This window comes from Pseudorasbora parva, chromosome 5 (genome assembly GCF_024679245.1).
Source record: "Pseudorasbora parva isolate DD20220531a chromosome 5, ASM2467924v1, whole genome shotgun sequence".
NCBI classification, from domain to species: Eukaryota; Metazoa; Chordata; class Actinopteri; order Cypriniformes; family Gobionidae; genus Pseudorasbora; species Pseudorasbora parva.
In genome coordinates, this window is record NC_090176.1 from 6,021,506 (window position 1) to 6,039,817 (window position 18,312).

The 18,312-nt window shown below is 40.0% G+C and overlaps 1 protein-coding gene across 1 annotated transcript; it reads left to right on the top strand.

Moving 5' to 3' along the window:
• Positions 1–1,111: 1,111 nt before the first annotated feature.
• On the top strand, positions 1,112–17,547 carry LOC137074992 (ras-related protein Rap-2a). The gene is made up of 2 exons (XM_067443113.1): positions 1,112–1,912; positions 14,147–17,547. The coding sequence occupies exons 1-2, from the start codon at positions 1,599–1,601 to the stop codon at positions 14,382–14,384; spliced, it is 552 nt and encodes a 183-aa protein (XP_067299214.1). The 5' UTR covers positions 1,112–1,598; the 3' UTR covers positions 14,385–17,547.
• Positions 17,548–18,312: the final 765 nt, after the last annotated feature.

Genomic DNA, 18,312 nt, shown 5'->3' on the forward strand with positions numbered 1-18,312 from the left:
TTTTTGGGGGTCTCCTTAGCCCAGTATTTCAGTGACAACCGGCTAGTTTTGACTCAAGCGGAAACTCAGCGTTGGTCTGTGCGGTGTTGTGGGCGCGGTTTCAGGCAGCTGAGCGGCTATTGGGCACCTCGCGGATCCGTTAACCGACGAGAGCGCCTGTCTTCGCCGTCTGTACGGAAGCCGAGCTGGAAGAGGCGTTAAAATGCCTGGTTCGTGAGCGAATCGTCTTATTGAGTCGGATCCTTTAAATGAATCATTTAAACCGATTCACATCACAACCGGTCTGAAGATTCCTTCCTTGTGTGTGTGTGTGTGTGTGTGTGTGTGTGTGTGTGTGTGTGTGTGTGTGTGTGTGTGTGTGTGTGTGTGTGTGTGTGTGTGTGTGTGTGTGTGTGAGAGAGAGAGAGAGAGAGAGAGAGAGAGAGAGAGAGAGAGAGAGGATCATAGTTCTTAAGAAATGTGCTATTCTTATTTATTAGTTTAAGAGATTTACTGTATGGGAAGTTTCAGCAAGAAATAAATCAAATCTAGTCAAAGTGTTCAGTAATTGTGAAAAATGGCGACGCAAAACAAAGACGCTTTACAATAAGTTCAACAGCACTACTGTCAGAAAGATAAACAGCCAACATTTTCAGAGAAAACTCTAAAATGCATTTTATGTAAGGATATAGATTACAACTCAAATTCTTCCAAAATTAATGAATATGATTGCATGGATATACGTTTGCACTGAGTACCAAAATCAGCAGATTGTTGGATACATATCTTAAGCAGTGTGTGAATTTTAGCGGCATCTATATATCTATATATATATATATATATATGCTTTTAAAATGCAAAGAAAAGAACAAAGAGGTAAACAAAAAAAAACTCATTCTGTGAGAATGATAATTCATAGATCTTAAGAAAGGTAATTCTTACAATTTATGTAATTATAATAACTAATATGAGTTATGTGTTAATATTTATTTCTTATGTACGAGATTTTACAGTGTAAGACATGAAATCTAGGCAAAAAAAATGAGAAATGTATTGTGAATTAAAAATGCGCATTTTTTTGTGTAAAGAATCAGTGAGTCGTTCTTTGGCCGGTTCGTTCGAACAGTTCGTTCGAAATAACCGGTTCGCCGATACGAGTCGGATTAGTTTAACAAGAGCGGAGGATCCCCACCCGTGAGCATGGCGGTGTGTTAGAGCATTAATGAAGACCGGAGAGAGCAGACACAGACGGGAAATACGAATATGCGCCTCACATGATCTGATTTTAACGGACTGTGTTTCTATCCGCCGATACCGGAGGCCGTCTGCTGGGTTTCTCCATGCAGTCTTCGTTTACTTCTATAGGATGGTGAGCTGAGCAGATGAAAAGCTCAAGTTATTGCTGTTGATCGCCTATATATTCAACCGTCTCCCGTTGTGAATTATAGGCGCGTGCGGGCCGCCGGTGCTCCGTGATCATGAAGCGCTGCTGCGGGAAGCTTGTCTTTGTGCGAGGCGCGCTCGTGTCCGCGGACAGCCTCGTTTAAACGCCCTAAACATGAACACCAGAGCCGCCGTGTGAGTTTATTTTGATTGTTCGATCCGTTCAGACCGGAGAGATGCGTGAGTATAAAGTGGTGGTCCTCGGGAGCGGCGGGGTCGGTAAATCCGCCCTCACCGTGCAGTTCGTCACCGGGACGTTTATTGAGAAGTACGACCCGACCATCGAGGATTTCTACCGTAAGGAGATCGAGGTGGACTCGTCGCCGTCGGTGCTGGAGATCCTCGACACGGCGGGCACGGAGCAGTTCGCGTCCATGCGGGACCTGTACATCAAAAACGGACAGGGCTTCATTCTGGTCTACAGTCTGGTCAACCAGCAGAGCTTTCAGGACATCAAACCCATGAGAGACCAGATCATCCGAGTCAAGAGGTCAGACATATACCAGACCTATTCATCACATGCCATTTCTCTCTCAAAGTGCATGCAATATTAAAATAGTTGCATGCATGTGTAATGGTATTTATGGTGTTGTTGGGCCTTTAGGCCTGTTGCTCAAGCCTTCCGCATCCAAATGTTGAATCTGACTGCATGAAAGATTCCCTTCACAGAAGAGCAAATCATAATCTATATGTGTGTAGCAGATTAAAGGGATAGTTCACCCAAAAATGAAAATTCGCCTATGATTTACTCGCCCTCAAGTCATCCTAGGTGTGTATTGCATTCTTCTCCCAGACGAATAAAAGTTGAGCTATATTAAAAAAGTCCTGGCTAATCCCAGCTTTATAATGGCAGGGATTGTTGCTCTGTTTTTGAAGTCCATAAAAATGCATATATCCGTCATATAACCGCTCCACACGGCTCCAGAGGGTTAATAAAGGCCTTCTGAAGTAAATCATTGTGTTTGTGTAAGAAAAATATCCACATTTAAACCTTTTTTTAGTTAAAGTTCTGGCCGGTCGCCGTCTGTGGAAAAGTGTTGAAAGTGCCTCTCGTAGTTGAAGATGCATACACGACGTCTGACAAGCATAACTGGCCTTTGAACTGCAGAGGCACTTTCAACACTTTTTCCATAAACTGAATACGGAAAGTGATCGGCCGAAACTTTACAAAGTTTTAAATATGGTTAATTTTCTTACACAAACACATCAATTCACTTCTAAAAGCATTTATTAACCTCCTGGAGCCGTGTGCAGCAGTTATTTCACGGAAAAATGCATTTATATGGACTTCAAAAACAGAGCAACAGTTACTGCCATTATAAAGCTTGGATTAGCCAGGACTTCTTTAAATATAACTCAAACTTTTATTCGTCTGAAAGAAGAATGTCATACACACCTAGGATGACTTGAGAGGGAGTAAATCATAGGCGAATTTTCATTTTTGGGTGAACTATCCCTTTAAGTGACGATTATGCAAACAAATCAGAGTTTATGGTGCTATAGAAGGTGTTTTAAATTAAAATAGCATGTATGTGTGCTTCGAGAAATGCACGTGTACTCAAACTTGACAATATTAGGTCTTTCACTGGTGGGAAAAGAGTCTAAAATACTGATGATTCATCGTGCACTAAGGGGTGCATCGTGTTAGTTTGTCCAATCAGATGCCTTCTAGAGTGAGAACCCCTCCTCTAATCACACCAAACTTTAATGATCCAGAAAAGCCTTTTCTTTTTGTGTGGGTTTTTGGCAAAAAAAATGCCAAATGTTTCATTTCTGAAATGTTACCTAATAACTTCATTTTGCTTTTACAAATGCATTTTACAAAGATAAAAGATCAAATGCATTCATCTTTTGTCATTGGTCATTTTTGGCCTGTTTTTAGATTGATAGAATACAATAGAGTGTGATTTAAACCCCATTTTTTGCACAATATATTGCATAGTCTACATTTATTAAAATAACTATATTTGTTTTCATAACCTTCAATATCAATATTAGTTGTAGGACAACATTGGATATAAAATGTGGATGTGAAATAATAATTTAAAATATATTTTAATTTATATATATATATATATATATATATATATATATATATATATATATATATTTATTTTTTAATCCAAATAGAAAAACATAGAAAATACAGAGATACATATGGTATCACCATTTAACAAAAACATACAGATATGATTTCTTTTGGCCATATTGCCCAGCCCTAGTTGGGATCAGGGCTTGATCTAACTTTTTTGGCTAGGGGTTTTCTAAAGTTACTTTGCCACTCAGCATTTTCACTGATCACAGTTTTGACATCGATACCGTAGAGAATGTAGATATTTGTAATATTAGCGCATAATTTGGCCGCCGGTTTATTAGGTTACTGTCTCTTTAAGACCTGATGCACAGATCCATTATACTGATACACATGCGTTTTCTTTCTCAACTGTTCACGTTCTCATGAAACAGAACAGACTGTGTGTTACATACCATTATTTTGTGTTTGTTTAAGCACAGCAAGCAGCAAAAACAACTCAATTTAATAATGTTTTATTTATATAGCGCCTTTTCAGAGCTCAAGGACACTTTACAATAAACAAACAACAATAAAAGCATTTGACAAAAAGAGCAGACAGAACAACAGTAGGCAATTGACAGTGCAAGTACAATAAGTGAGAAATTGGGTAGATGGGGCAAAAAAACAACAACATTTAGTTCTGATAGGTGTCTTTATGTTCCGCACTTTGGGTTTGAGCACAAAATCTGCAGAAATTAGTCAAATTATGCAGAAAACCTGCAGTCCCACGCCACAAGTCCAGCCCTGTAACAGCAACAATATATAATGTATATACTTGAGTGACTGTTACACACACCTCTGCTGAAATACACACACATTTTTGGCGGGTGTTAATGCCAAGCCCTGGTTGCAGCAGTTCTGAAAAACAATTGTTATTCAAAATGTCTTGAGTAAATTCAGAATATGTGAAATACAGTTCTTGACGGGTGACATTCGGTGCCAGTGAGAGGCAGTAAAATGTGAGAAACAAGAAGTTGGCGGTCTATTGAGTGGCAGCAGGGATGCATAAATGCAATTTAGTGTGAATCTGTGGAGGAAGACATAAAAGAGAGTTTGGTTTCGTATTCGCGCGCTGTCTGAGACGCGGCGCGGGTAACAAACGGAGCGTTATTTTGCGTCTTCTTGCACTTAAATGGTCATGGTTTAAACTTTCGTGACAATGCAGCGCAGGTCCGTCCCGAGCATTGTGCACGTTTGTTCATGTTTATGTTCATACATTGTTAGAATTCATAAAAATGTTACCAGCCAACTGGCGAGTTTTTTACTCGCATTTGGCGCTTGCGAGTGTTAATTTTATGCCCTGCGTATAGACGTAAGAGCAAACTGCACACGGTTACAAACACACACGTGAGCCCTGACGTGCTAAAGGATTGATAATGGTATTTTGTCTTCATTTGAAACTGATTGTAATGGACTCATATAAGAATTCCATAAGGATCCATTAAGATCCCACTGAAGAAATAGGAATTTTTCGGCCCCACTTTATATTAGGTGGCCTTAAGTACTATGTACTTACATCAAAAAATAAGTACAATGTACTTACTTTGTTTAAATTGTATTGCAAAACACCTTTGCTGATATTGAGGTGGGATACGGGTAGAGTTAGGGACAGGTGTGGTGGTGTGGGTCAGTTTAAAGGGGGGGTGAAACACTCAGTTTCAGTCAGTGTCATGTCAATCTTGAGTACCTATAGAGTAGCATTGCATCCTGCATATCTCCGAAAAGTCTTTATTTTTTTTATAATTATATAAGAAAGATGCGCTGTTCCGAGTCTTTCCGAAAAAAGCCGAGCGGGTGGGGGCGTGTCATGTGAGCGGAGCTAAATAATGACGTGTGAAGCAGCGCGCTGCAGTGAGGAAAGTGATTCGCTCTGTGAGGAAAGTGATTCGCTCTGTGAGGAAAGTGATTCGCTCTGTGAGGAAAGTGATTCGCTCAGTGAGGAAAGTGATTCGCCCGCCGCGTGAGGAAAGTGATTCGCTCTGTGAGGAAAGTGATTCGCTCAGTGAGGAAAGTGATTCGCTCAGTGAGGAAAGTGATTCGCTCTGTGAGGAAAGTGATTCGCTCTGTGAGGAAAGTGATTCGCTCTGTGAGGAAAGTGATTCGCTCTGTGAGGAAAGTGATTCGCTCTGTGAGGAAAGTGATTCGCTCTGTGAGGAAAGTGATTCGCCCGCCGCGTGAGGAAAGTGATTCGCTCAGTGAGGAAAGTGATTCGCTCTGTGAGGAAAGTGATTCGCTCTGTGAGGAAAGTGATTCGCTCTGTGAGGAAAGTGATTCGCTCTGTGAGGAAAGTGATTCGCTCTGTGAGGAAAGTGATTCGCTCTGTGAGGAAAGTGATTCGCTCTGTGAGGAAAGTGATTCGCTCTGTGAGGAAAGTGATTCGCCCGTCGCGTGAGGAAAGTGAGTCGCTCTGTGAGGAAAGTGATTCGCCCGTCGCGTGAGGAAAGTGCTAATACAGATCGACCGCCGGCCTATCAGTGGGTAAGTCAGTAGCTACTGGTTATATCACCTGTTTAGCATCCTACAAGCCAGCGCTTTGATGGGCGTAGCCTGTTGCTTTCACTCTCTCCCTCGCTCTCTCTCACGTGCTTCCGGTAGAATTGTCCGTAAGGCCCATACAAGGAAATTCCGCCCCCGTTAACGTCAAAGGGGACGCATGATCTCAAAAAACTTGCCGAAACTTATGACTAACCGGAAGTAGTATTTTTGACAAAGAAATACTCCCATCAAACGTCCACCTTAACTTTTGAAACTTTGTCTATGTTTAGTATGGGATTCCAAGTCTTTAACAGTGTAAAAAGATCAGTATGCATGAAACAGCATTTCACCGCCCCTTTAAGGGTAGGGTTAGGTGTAAGGGAAGTGCCAACTGTGTAATTACAAATGTAACTACAGAAATGAATTACAGATGTAATTACATGCAGGTATTTTTTAAAATGTAAGTACAATGTAAAAACATGTATGTACACAATAAGCGCATTGTATCAAATGATTAATTAAAATGTTAGTACATAATAGTTAAGGCCACCTAATATAAAGTGGGTCCAATTTTTCTATTACATCCTGTTCTATTAGTATTCTTTAGGGTTGGTTTCCGATTTAAAAAAAAAAAGTCCAGAAGCAATCTGTTAACGACAGCAGCATTACTTATCAGGGACAGTCAGTGCAGAAGAGAATTGGTGGGAAACGCTCATGTAACTCTCACTCCCACAGTCTCACAGTCGCCCTGATCCAGAAATATATTTATACAGACCTGCAAACAACATCATCTCTAGCACACATTCCCACGCAAATAATAGAGATCTGCACTCTCACGCAGACGCCTCTCAGAAAATAGTGAATAATTGAGTGGCATAAATGTTTCACACAGTAAAAGCGATGCATAATGAGGGAGAGATGGTGGGAGTAAGAGACGTCTGTCACAGCGCTGTTTGTTCTTCTTGAAGGATGAGAGAGAACTGAAGGGTTTGCTGCCGTTTCAATCCAGAAATGAATGACCAAAGCAAGTCTAAATGTTATTGTTCATACGTGGAATTGAACACCTCAAGCACAAGTAAAATTGGCTGCATGTAGCTCATCTCGCAGACTTATAATAATAATAATAATAATAACAGATTTTATTTATAATGCACTTTTCATTCAGAAGAATCTCAAAGTGCTACATGGAAAATTACTAAAAACAAGTAAAACAACAGAAAATAATAAAAACAATCAACACAAAAAAAGCCTTTCTGAACAGAGGTCTTGTTAAAACTGTGTAAGACTTGCACAAACTTCAGCGAAGCTTCAGATAATGCAGCTTGTTGTTAAGAAGTGTGCTTGAGATTGCTTGCTAGATGAAAAAAAACAGCATGATATTTAGGCTACAGACCAGAATATCGTGGCGATTAGTCCTTGTATATACCGCCCACAATACCTCAGCATTGCGGTTGCCAGATTTGCTCAGTCACGCAGTCAGAACATGTAAAAATGAACTCAACATGTTTAGCCCATCCGTACAGACTTGTCGAGACACCCCTGTTTTTTTATTTTGGTCAAGACCCACAAATGGTGAGAATAAGGCCGGTATAGGCTATCATTCTGGAAGTACTTTTAAAGTGTGACGTGACTCGTGGTTTGCTAATAACAGGGAGTGTTTGTAAGGGGTGTGGCTTCAGTAACCCCACCCTCCTCAAGCTCTGGTTAGTGGTTTTGGGTAAAGACCTTTTTTGCCTTGAGGGCAATGCTGAACAATGCACTGCAAGAGTTCAGACGCGAGTCTCAACATGAGTTCAATTATAATGTCTTCCCTGAGCAAAAATCCTTAAAAAAGACTAATCATAATGATAGATTGTGTTAGAGTTGAAAACCAAGCAAAAGTAATATAAAGTTGGGCCTTGCACGTATATTAAACGGTTGCTATCTTGTTGTAATAATATTAGACACAGATTTTCATTAAAAATGGCAAATTCATTGAGTGTCATTAGCTGTGTTTACATGGACCCTAGTAATGTGTATTGTATATAGTCTGAAGAAAATAGTCACATATAACCACGCCAGTGGGAATGAATTGGCCACATCTGATTGAAATCTCATTTGGATTGTAAGGCGTGGTATAAACCTTTTCTAATTCGTTTGATATGACGTGAAAACACTTGATTGGATTGCAAACCAAAACTGGAAAGTACTGTTCATGTGCAATTAACGGAAAATGGCGCTGAAGTTCTCCTTCCACTCACCGTCTGTGAAGTGGAGCAGGACTACGTCCCACCAGTCCATGTTTCGGACTCTCATCCACCACACACACTTTGTTTTGGATGTGGAAAGGGTCGTTTTACGCCTAAACATGTCATGTGTTCGTCGTCTCCTAATCAGGAGCCGAAATAGATCAATTCTGCTTATTAAAACAAATAAAAGAAGCGATGTCTAGATGATGATTAACAGGTAACAGCGGGAAACGGTGGATGTCAAAAATCTCTATTCGGATTTTCCCATCACTTTATACCGCTCATGTAAACACCATGTTTGAATTCATCTTAATTTATTCCGATTGAAACCAAATGTGTCCTCGATGGCCTCAGCTACAGTTCCAAGGGGGACGAAGGCGGATTCAAATTAGGAGTGTGTATGAATAGTCGAATATTCGATCTGTAATGGTTATTCTGTAAATAAAAATACTATTTGAATGTTGCTTTGCTGGCCATAAATGCAGTGAATCCATGATAAAGCATGCAAATTAAAACTCGGTTATAACTAAATGCATAGAGTGTGATTGTATTTACTTAATGGTAAACAAATGTATTTCTCATTAAACTTCATATAAATAAATAACAAATTATGAGGCCAAATATTTAAATAGAATATTTTTGGTAAATGCCCATCCCTACATAAAATGATTTAAATGTAAAACATGGTTTAAAATAGGCTAAGACCCTGTGTACACCTGGTATTAAGATGCATTTTGGTCGACCGGATCACAAGTGGGCGATGCTAAATACAGGTGTAAACGGGTGTAAAACGGTTTGAGTTTGTCCACTCGTGTCCACTTCCAGAGGTAGTCAAAACACATTTGACCGGATTGCTTTCAGACTAAACACTCATGTGGTCGAATGTGTTCAAACAGCCATAAAAAGAAAAATGCTGGGTTGTTTCAACCCAAGTATGGGTCAAAACCGAACAATCCCAGCTGTTGTTACATTTTTTTAAATTGAATTTTTTACCCAACAGTTGGGTCTGTCCATATCTGACCCAAAAACGCAGTATTTATTTTTTAGTACTCTCCATCTGTTGACCTATTGCATGAACATTATGGGAAGAGCGCTAGCCAGACGGGATTTAAACGGCTGGAGACCAAAGTTTGGTTTGAAGATGAAAAGCTCATGTTCTCTCAGCATTCCTGATTTCTAACACACACACACAGCGTTCGGCTGGTCTTGTGTCTGTCAGAGCAGAAACTAAAGCTGATGCTCGCCGTGTTTTTCCATCGTCTCCAGTCGCATTAATATGTAAATTGTGAGTTTCATTCATCCGTTAGATGGAAAGATCTGAAAAAGCCCGTAGAGTTACCCGCCCATAGACCCTCCCCTCGAAGAAATCAGGACAGAAGTGTCTGAAAGTGGCCAAAAGAGACGGATTAAAACACCAGGTTTTTTATTTCTATTTAAGAGCCAGGGTTCCTGAATGACCTGGATAATCTGTATGAGGGACTTTCAAAAGTGGGATTTATACGTCTGGAAAAGTCATGGAAAAGAATAAAATCGTAATGGCATCTATTTTTTTGGCCTTGTCCATTGTTTCACAGTCAGAAAGAAGCAAAATTTAGATTTTTGTCATCCTCTATAATATTTTACCAGGTTGAAATCGTTATTTGTGAGTAAAACATTATAATAATGTTTATCTGTAGCTCAACCAGTAGAGCGTGCCGCTAGCAACGCCAAGATCATGGGTTCGATTCCCAGGGAAAGCAAGAACTGATAATAATGTTTAAAAAAAAAAAAAAAAGTACCTTGAATGCAATGTAAGTTGCTTTGGATAAAAGCGTCTGCCAAATGCATAAATGTAAAATAATAAAAATATCCTGTGACTGTGAGCGACACTCTTAAAAGATAAGATTCCTTTATTGGTTCCCATCATGGGATCATTTTATGCATTTCATTTTAATGAATTTTGTTAGCAGCTTGTAAACATACTTCATCTCTAGGAGAAAAAAAAATGAAATATCCAGTTTAGCATGGAAAATGTTATGCTATGTGTGCATGCTCCATTTCCATGTTGGGGAAAAAAGATGACACAAATTAAAGCTTTACACCCCAAAATATGCTTTTCTTACTTATTTTTGTCTTCTTTCTAGTCCAAACATCTAAAAATTCTTAAAACAAGAAGTATTTACTAGACAAGCAAAAGTAATTGTCTTGTTTTGGGGGAAAATAACTCAAAATGAAGAGAGTTTTTGCTTAAAATAAGATAAATAATCTGCCAATGGGGTGAGAAAAATAATCTTGTTTTCTGTTTGAATTAAGATTATTTTTCTCACCCCATTGGCAGATTATTTATCTTATTTTAAGCAAAAACTCTCTTCATTTTGAGTTATTTTCCCAAAACAAGACAATTACTTTTGCTTGTCTAGTAAATACTTCTTGTTTTAAGACTTTTTATATGTTTGGACTAGAAACAAGACAATTACTTTTGCTTGTCTAGTAAATACTTCTTGTTTTAAGAATTTATAGATGTTTGGACTAAGACAAGACAAAAATACTAAGTAAGAGGGGCATTTTTTGCAGTGTACAACAAACTCTAACAATCAGCTTAAGGCGGCTACAAGTATTTTGCGATTTTAAATGTCAAAACTTCAATATCATATAGAGGTGCATTATGGTCTATGCCTGAAGCATACATGGTGAGTAGACTCACACCCTCGGTCAAAATCGAGGGGTCAATGGTCTGTGCAAATAAACTTCCCTCGCCCACATGACGGAGTGAACGAGCTTTAAAATAGCGGCCAGGATTCCCTTGAGGGGAAGTGCCTAGGGAAGTTCACAAGTGTATGTCTAAAAGTGGAGTTAAACGCAGCCCAAGGGTTTTGTGTCATAGCTGGTAATACATTATCTACTTCAGCATGGCCGAGTTAACTCAAGTGTGCTTTTAAAAGGAGCATTATGCAATATTGTCAAATTAAAAGTTTTATAATTAAAGGGGTGGCTGCATGCGATTTGACTTGTTTAACTCTAGTTAGTGTGTAATGTCACTGCTTGAGCATAAACAGTATCTGTAAAGTTACAGCGCTGAAAGTTCAATGCAAACGGAGATATTGGCCCTCATTTACACCAAATTTCCAGCGTACACCCAAACCCACGGTGACTTTGAGATTTATCAATATGGACGTTGGCGTACGGCACGCTCAAATCCTACGCCAGCTCAGGAGGTGGTGTACGCACGTTTGAGTTAGTGCGAAAATGCGCAGAAAAACAATTCCTAACTCCACAAAACGCACTGACAAGATAAGCTATATGACCCACTGTTAAAAACCACAACAACAACATTCAGTGTTTATTTTTGTGCAACATGAACGTCAATGTTTAATTTTTGTGACTTTACCAAAGCGTTTGATCTGTAGGCATATGTATTCCTCCAGTCGCGAGCCTGTCCGCTTTATCTGACGTTTCAGGCCCGTCTGGCCCGGCAGCTGCGCACGGACTGGGATTAAAATAATTCAGACTGACAAAATAATAAAAATGACCTTCTTCTTTTAAATAATAATAAAATCAATAAAAACGACACTCTTCTTCTAAATAACAAGCGTCATTAAGAATAATAATCATAATAATAATAAGAACCTTACAAATTGTCATGTAATTATTAATGTGAATGAATCTTACTCCACATCACATCATAACTATTGTACACCCCAATACATGTGCCGTGATACGAAATTAAATGCTAATTGTTTCAAAACGTGCTGTAAAATAATGCAGTGATGGTAATTTATCATCCAAACAGCTTTAAACTGCTGGAGTGCGCTTCTCAACCCCCACATTATTAAGAGTACTCGTAATTTGGGTCCATATTTTGTTTTTGTAGGTGCCTATAATCCCACTCTTTAAACTCCCAAATAAAACAATTTCAGGGTTTTTTTTCCACTTCCCTGGTGAAGGTCTCGATGGGCGCGTCTCAATCATCTCACTAGTCCACTAGTCAGGGCACTGATCAGGGAGTCAGCCCATTGACTTATGTCCTAATCAGTGCCCTGACTAGTGGACTAGTGAGATGATTGAGCGCGCCCGATCTCCACGTCGGAGAAGTTTCGCTTCTTTGCCGTCTTCCGTGTGTCCATGGCGTAAAATGAGGGCGTGGGGGAGGCGGAGACTTGAATATATAGGGGCGTGTTATTCTAATGACGATCGTTTTCAGCCGCCACATTAATTAAGGGCAAATATTGCGTACACCTGGATTGCAGAGGTGCGCACAGCTTCATAAATCAGGCGGTGAGAGGAGTGTAAGCATAATCATACGCCAACATATACGCCCGTTTCTACGCAAGATTGATAAATGAGGGCCAATGTCTTTTAAAGTTACGGACGTTTATTGCCTACAAAAACGGCCGGTTTGGACTACAGCGAGCTTCTTCCTGGGTTGGTGACATCATAAACCCTCGCTGGTCTCCGCAGATGTGACTTCTGCCTGTAATGGGAAGGGGCGTGGGCGTGGCCTTAACCTGTGCTTGGCACTTCAGCCAATAAAAATACAGGAGACTACATTTGGCCATCTGACCAATCTAAGACCATTGCGTTTTTCAGAGGGATGGGCTTCAGAGAAGCAGGAAGCAGACGAGCCGTTCAAAGCACAGTGGAGTAGGGATGCGCGATATACCGGTACTGGAAAAATACCGGTATATATTTTATTTAAAACGGTACGATATCATGATTTTGCACATTTCGGTATATGCTGCTGTTCCGAAGTTCACCGCTAGATGGCAGCGCGCTACCCAAACTGACCCGAAACAACCGGCAAATGTGACAACAACATAGACGGACAAAATGGATAAAGCAGTTGAATCTCACTCAAGATGCCCAAAACGAATGAATAAAGAGAGGAGTAGAAGTGACATTTGTAATGACTTTGCTTATAAAACTGATGAAGAACCATCAAACCTAGCCAAGAAGCATCTGTCACTATCCTGACTTTAAGACTTCTGAAGAGATCGACAGGTCAGTGAATCATTCAAACCATCTCATTTAGACATTTATTTTCTTGTAACACTGATCAACGCACACACATAGCCTAACATAAGATCGAATATCACAATCTCCAGCGTTCGTTTCAACCAATGACATTTAGATCTCATTATATTTGCACGCATACTATTGCACTATTTATATTCCCGTTAGACACAACCGCCTGTGTTTATGTGAATAACTTACTCACTGAAGACGGACATTTGTACATAATTCTGTGTATTTGACTGTTTAAGGAAACTTAATGTGTAATGTGCGAGCGTGACTAAGTGACAGGCGTGTGTGTGTGTGTGTGTGTGTGTGTGTGTCGTATGAGCTCATATCTCCTGTAACTGTTATTACGAAATGCTATAAAATCTCTTGCGTGTTCAAATGATTTCCGTTCTCCATCCCGAGACGAGCGTGAAATGTTGAATCGGATTATGCAGATTGCTTTAGTGTAGTGCGATGTCTTTTGAAACCAGAAGCAATTTGCTAATTTTGAGAGATTTTTGCTGAAATTATTTCTCACAAGAACGTTTTCAAATGACTGATTTGATGTGATAAGCTTTGCTGATTAATTTACTAATAAACATTTGTGGTAATTTCCCACTTTATAAACTCAAAACTTGCATAATTGTTCTCATTCGCGTGCAATATACCCGCGCTAATATCAGACCTTGTGGTATCGATTTAATATCGGTACTTCGGTATTAGATCGTGGTACCGTACCGAAGCCAAAATTGTGGTATCGAGCCATCCCTACAGTGGAGACAGCGGTGTGGAAGAAAAGGAGAATAGAAGAAAACGGCGTAAAAAAAAAGAAGTATTAAGTCATGTTATACTGCGCGCCATAAACACAACCAAGCCTAGAGAAAAACACGCAAGCACCCCTTTAAAGGAACATTGTTTTAATAATCTTTTTTTGAGGGATCTGATGGAGACTGTGTGTGTGTGTGTGCAGGTATGAGAAGGTCCCTGTGATCCTGGTGGGGAATAAGGTGGATCTGGAGAGCGAGCGGGAGGTGTCGGTGAGAGAGGGGCAGGCTCTGGCGGAGGAGTGGGGCTGTCCGTTCATCGAAACTTCGGCCAAGAGCAAGACCATGGTGGACGAACTCTTTGCCGAGATCGTACGGCAGATGGACTACGCGGCACAGCCGGATAAAGACGACCCGTGCTGCTCCTCCTGCAATATACAATAACCCCCCAACACACACACACACAACTCACATTACAGTAGCTTTGATAGACCTTCTAGTGGCGCCAGTTTTCCATCATTCTCTATCTGCAGACTGACAGTAACTTTGAGGATTTGTTGTCACTTTAAATTGGGACTGACTCAACCACAGGAAGAGCACTTGCCTTAGGTTTCACACTTCCTGTCTGAGCAGGATCCTTCAGTGGAGATGAGTTGGACTTTTATGTTCTTGGTCTTATGGTTTTGATGATTTTATCTGAATTTGTCACCAGGTCAGAGAGAGAGAGAGAGAGATCTTAGCCATATGCTTGATATAGCCATATAATTATTTAATGATGAGTTTCTTATTGTCCATTGATTTGAGGAAAATGTATCCCTTAAAATCATCAGTTTCTCTTCTGTTTCATACTGAGGTAGAAGAACAGTCAGGTGACTTCAGCTTTGTTCCAAAACTTAGTTAGATGCCTACATGGAGAGAATGTTAAAGCCTGAAGTGTTCATACGCACAGTTTACATGACATGGGTGTCATTATCAGCAATGTACATACGTACTGTACGCACACAAGCTCCTTAAGTTTCTTTGCACTAAATAGTCTTTCCACAAGATGGCGACACTGACCTTGGCCATTGTTTCACAGTCAAAAAGAAAGGGATAAACCAGAACAAACTACTAAACATGACAACAATAGACCGATTACAAGGACATTGGGCAACTTCTGGAGAGACATAGGGACGTTTTTAGTTTTTAGCGCCTCTATCCGATGGAGTATACTTGGTTCGACGGTGCGCAAATCTAAAACTGGAGTATACTTTGCACTTGATGCTGTGTTTTCTATGTCAAGAGGTTCAAGTCGCTCTCGTCAGAGCAAGATGGCCTTCTCCGCAAGGTTTTTAAACTACTTCTAGAAATCAAAGAACAAAGAAAAACTTGTATACGATCTTTCCGTCATAACTTGAACACATCATGGTATCACACAACTGGTCTTTTTAAATTTCGATGCAGCATGCCGAGTTAAACGATACCCAATTTTGGCTATTTTGGGGTGTCAGCCATTTTGATTTTTTATGTAAAATGCTATATTTTACGAACACATTGGCATATCGTTACGAAAATCAGTATGTGTGAAGGACCTGAAGGTACTCAAAGTGTCAGGGCAGCACCACCTTGTGCTCAAAAGTTATAATGAAATTTCAAAAATGCTACACTCTAAAAAATGCTGGGTTGTTTTAACCCAATCGCTGGGTCAAATATGGACTTACCCAGCGATTGGGTTATTTTAATCCCACGGTTGGGTTAAATAATTGCTTAAGACAACCCAATTGCTGGGTTAAAACAACCCAACTGCTGGGTTAGTCCATATTTGACCCAACATTGGGTTGTTTTTTACTCAGAATTTTTTAGTGTAATATTAGTCTATTGTAAAGAAACTGGTCTTAATAGATTCCTTGGGTCACGCCAAGAACATAGATAACAATTTTACCATAACTGGCGTAACTTCCGGTCCGTCCCCCATTTTGATTTTAACTTTGACTTTTTTGTAACTCCTCCTAGACCGTTTATCCGATTTTCACTAGAATCAAATCATATCATCTTCAGAAAATGCAGACAAAAAGTTATGGATTTTGTCAATAGGCAACCATTTTCATATATACCGCATCAACAAATTCGATGGCATGATACCAAAACGACTCCGCGGCTGTACCTCTTTGACATTGTGAATGCACTCATGTGCGCTCAACTCGTAAATGCGATCTTTCCATCATTAGGACATTAAAGCATTTTCCCCTTTGCATTTCCAGAATGCATTGCGAATACTGTATATAAAAAAAATAATCTTCCAAGACAGTGGATGAGAGACTAAATATACTTGACTGTTTTTTGTAATGTGTGTTCTATGCATTTTTAATTTTCCCGTTCAGCCACCCAGGGCTGTTCATGTTTACACACACACACATGATTTTGCCAAGACATATTTAGCGTAATATGTTGTTGATCCTGGAACAACATTCCTGTCCTTCTCCATAACTTATCCCTGAAATCCGAGGGAAATGAGGTGAATGACCCTGATGTCTGTGTAGAAAGTCCCAGATCCGTCGTCTCCGCCGGGATGCCGTCTGTGTGGGTGAGCAGTAGGTTTTGGAACAGAGCTGTTGTCTTTTTGCTGCTTCCATTCAAAGTCAGATTTTCAGAAGTCGACGTAAGGAAGCAAAATGACAACTCTACCGTCAGCCTTACAGTGGGACAATTGTGAACAAAGAACTTTTTTTAGCAACCGTACGGGAGAATACACTATGCTTTACAACACTAATAAGTGTTCGACTGGCATTGGTATATCAACGCGAAGTCATTTTTCTTGTTTTATATGTTTGCTAAATATGTTTTATCATGCAGTGTTGGACTTTTTGTCTCCTTGATGCATTTTATTTGCTTACATGTCGAATGTGGATCTGTGTGAATCTTGCTGACTGCATCATGCACCTGTCAATCGTGAGTTTCCAAGCTAGAAATCCAACTTCAAGAGACTTTCTATTGCACTTTTCCAAGTAGGAATGTTAACTCTCGGAGCTGAAAGGAATGCAGTGTTCGTCCCGGTCACGCGGGCGGGGGACGTTTGGCCCTTTCACATCTGGACACGCTCAACTTTTGCTAGTTTAGTGAAACTGTTTTCACTCTGAGTATCACATATGGCACTCTTTTTCTGTCGCTCTCTATTTTGCCACCCTTTTCTCACTCGTCTGTTCAGCATCTCATCCTCTTTCTGCACTCATTCTCCTTTTTCCTCTGTGGTTGAATGGCTCATTGATGAGGATGCTTATTGGTTGACTGTATACATTTGTAAAGAGGTTGCCAGTTTTTCTTGGTTCCTTCCTGGCCGGGTTTGAGCTTCGATCTCAAGGCTGAACATATAGAGATTACGGAGATGGATGGATGGATTGTGTGTGTGTGTGTGTGTGTGTGTGTGTGTGTGTGTGTGTGTGTGTGTGTGTGTGTGTGTGTGTGTGTGTGTGTGTGTGTGTGTACATGTTTGAATAGAGAACTCTGAGTCAGTATTGATTTTATATTTTTGTATGTTGACGTGTGCTCAACTCTTCTGAATGACTGAATGGTGACACTTTTTTTTGTTTGTTTGGCACCTAAATAAAGTGCATCTGACACTCACACACAACGGCGTGCAGTTTCTGTGTGCTTTCCGTGTTTTAAACCTACACACATGCACTATATGGACAAAAGATGATGCCTCTTCTGAATTCAGCTGTTTTAATCAGACACTTTGCCTTGGGTGTATAACATTTAGCACCTAGCTAAGCAGTCTGCATTTACAATCATTTGTGAAATACTAGTCATTCTGTAGTTCTTCAAGCGTGGTACTGTGTGATACGGTGCCGTGTTTGCAATCAATTATGTGTTATTGGAAAGTGGGAGTGTTTGGAAACGGCAGTGGAAGATCACATAAAGTCACAGAACGAAGTGGTCACGAGTGCTGAGGCGCATGTGTAAAAGTGGCCATTGATGAAGAGCTCCAAACTTCCACTGGCATTGAAGGGATAGTTCATCCAAAAAATAAAGTTTGATGTTCAAAGGTTGACTTTTTTTCTTCAGTACAGAAGGTTTTTAGCTGAAGGATCAGAGAAAATGGTACATTTCTCATCTATTACTACCCACTGCTACTTATACACTGCAAAAAAGGCTTTTCTTACTTAGTATTTTTGTCTTGTTTCTAGTCCAAACATCTAAAAATTCCCAACGTGTATATTGACCTTACCGGAAGTGAAGTCTGTTGGATATAGCATTGTATTTGAGGTAAAAAATTATATAAATACACCTTGATTTCTCACACAAACTGATCGTTTTGTGTCTTAAGATATCAGTGTGTCGTCAGGAGCAGCAGGGTTTTTGTGCATGTTGTCTCATGTTTTTTTTTCCGCTCCCA

What these genes read in the sequence shown, in the direction of transcription:
- LOC137074992 (XM_067443113.1), top strand. Translation starts at nt 1,599, where the DNA reads ATGCGTGAGTATAAAGTGGTGGTCCTCGGGAGCGGCGGGGTCGGTAAA. An exon ending in CAGATCATCCGAGTCAAGAG is followed by an intron (nt 1,913 to 14,146) that starts GTCAGACATATA and finishes GTGTGTGTGCAG; the next exon opens with GTATGAGAAGGTCCCTGTGA.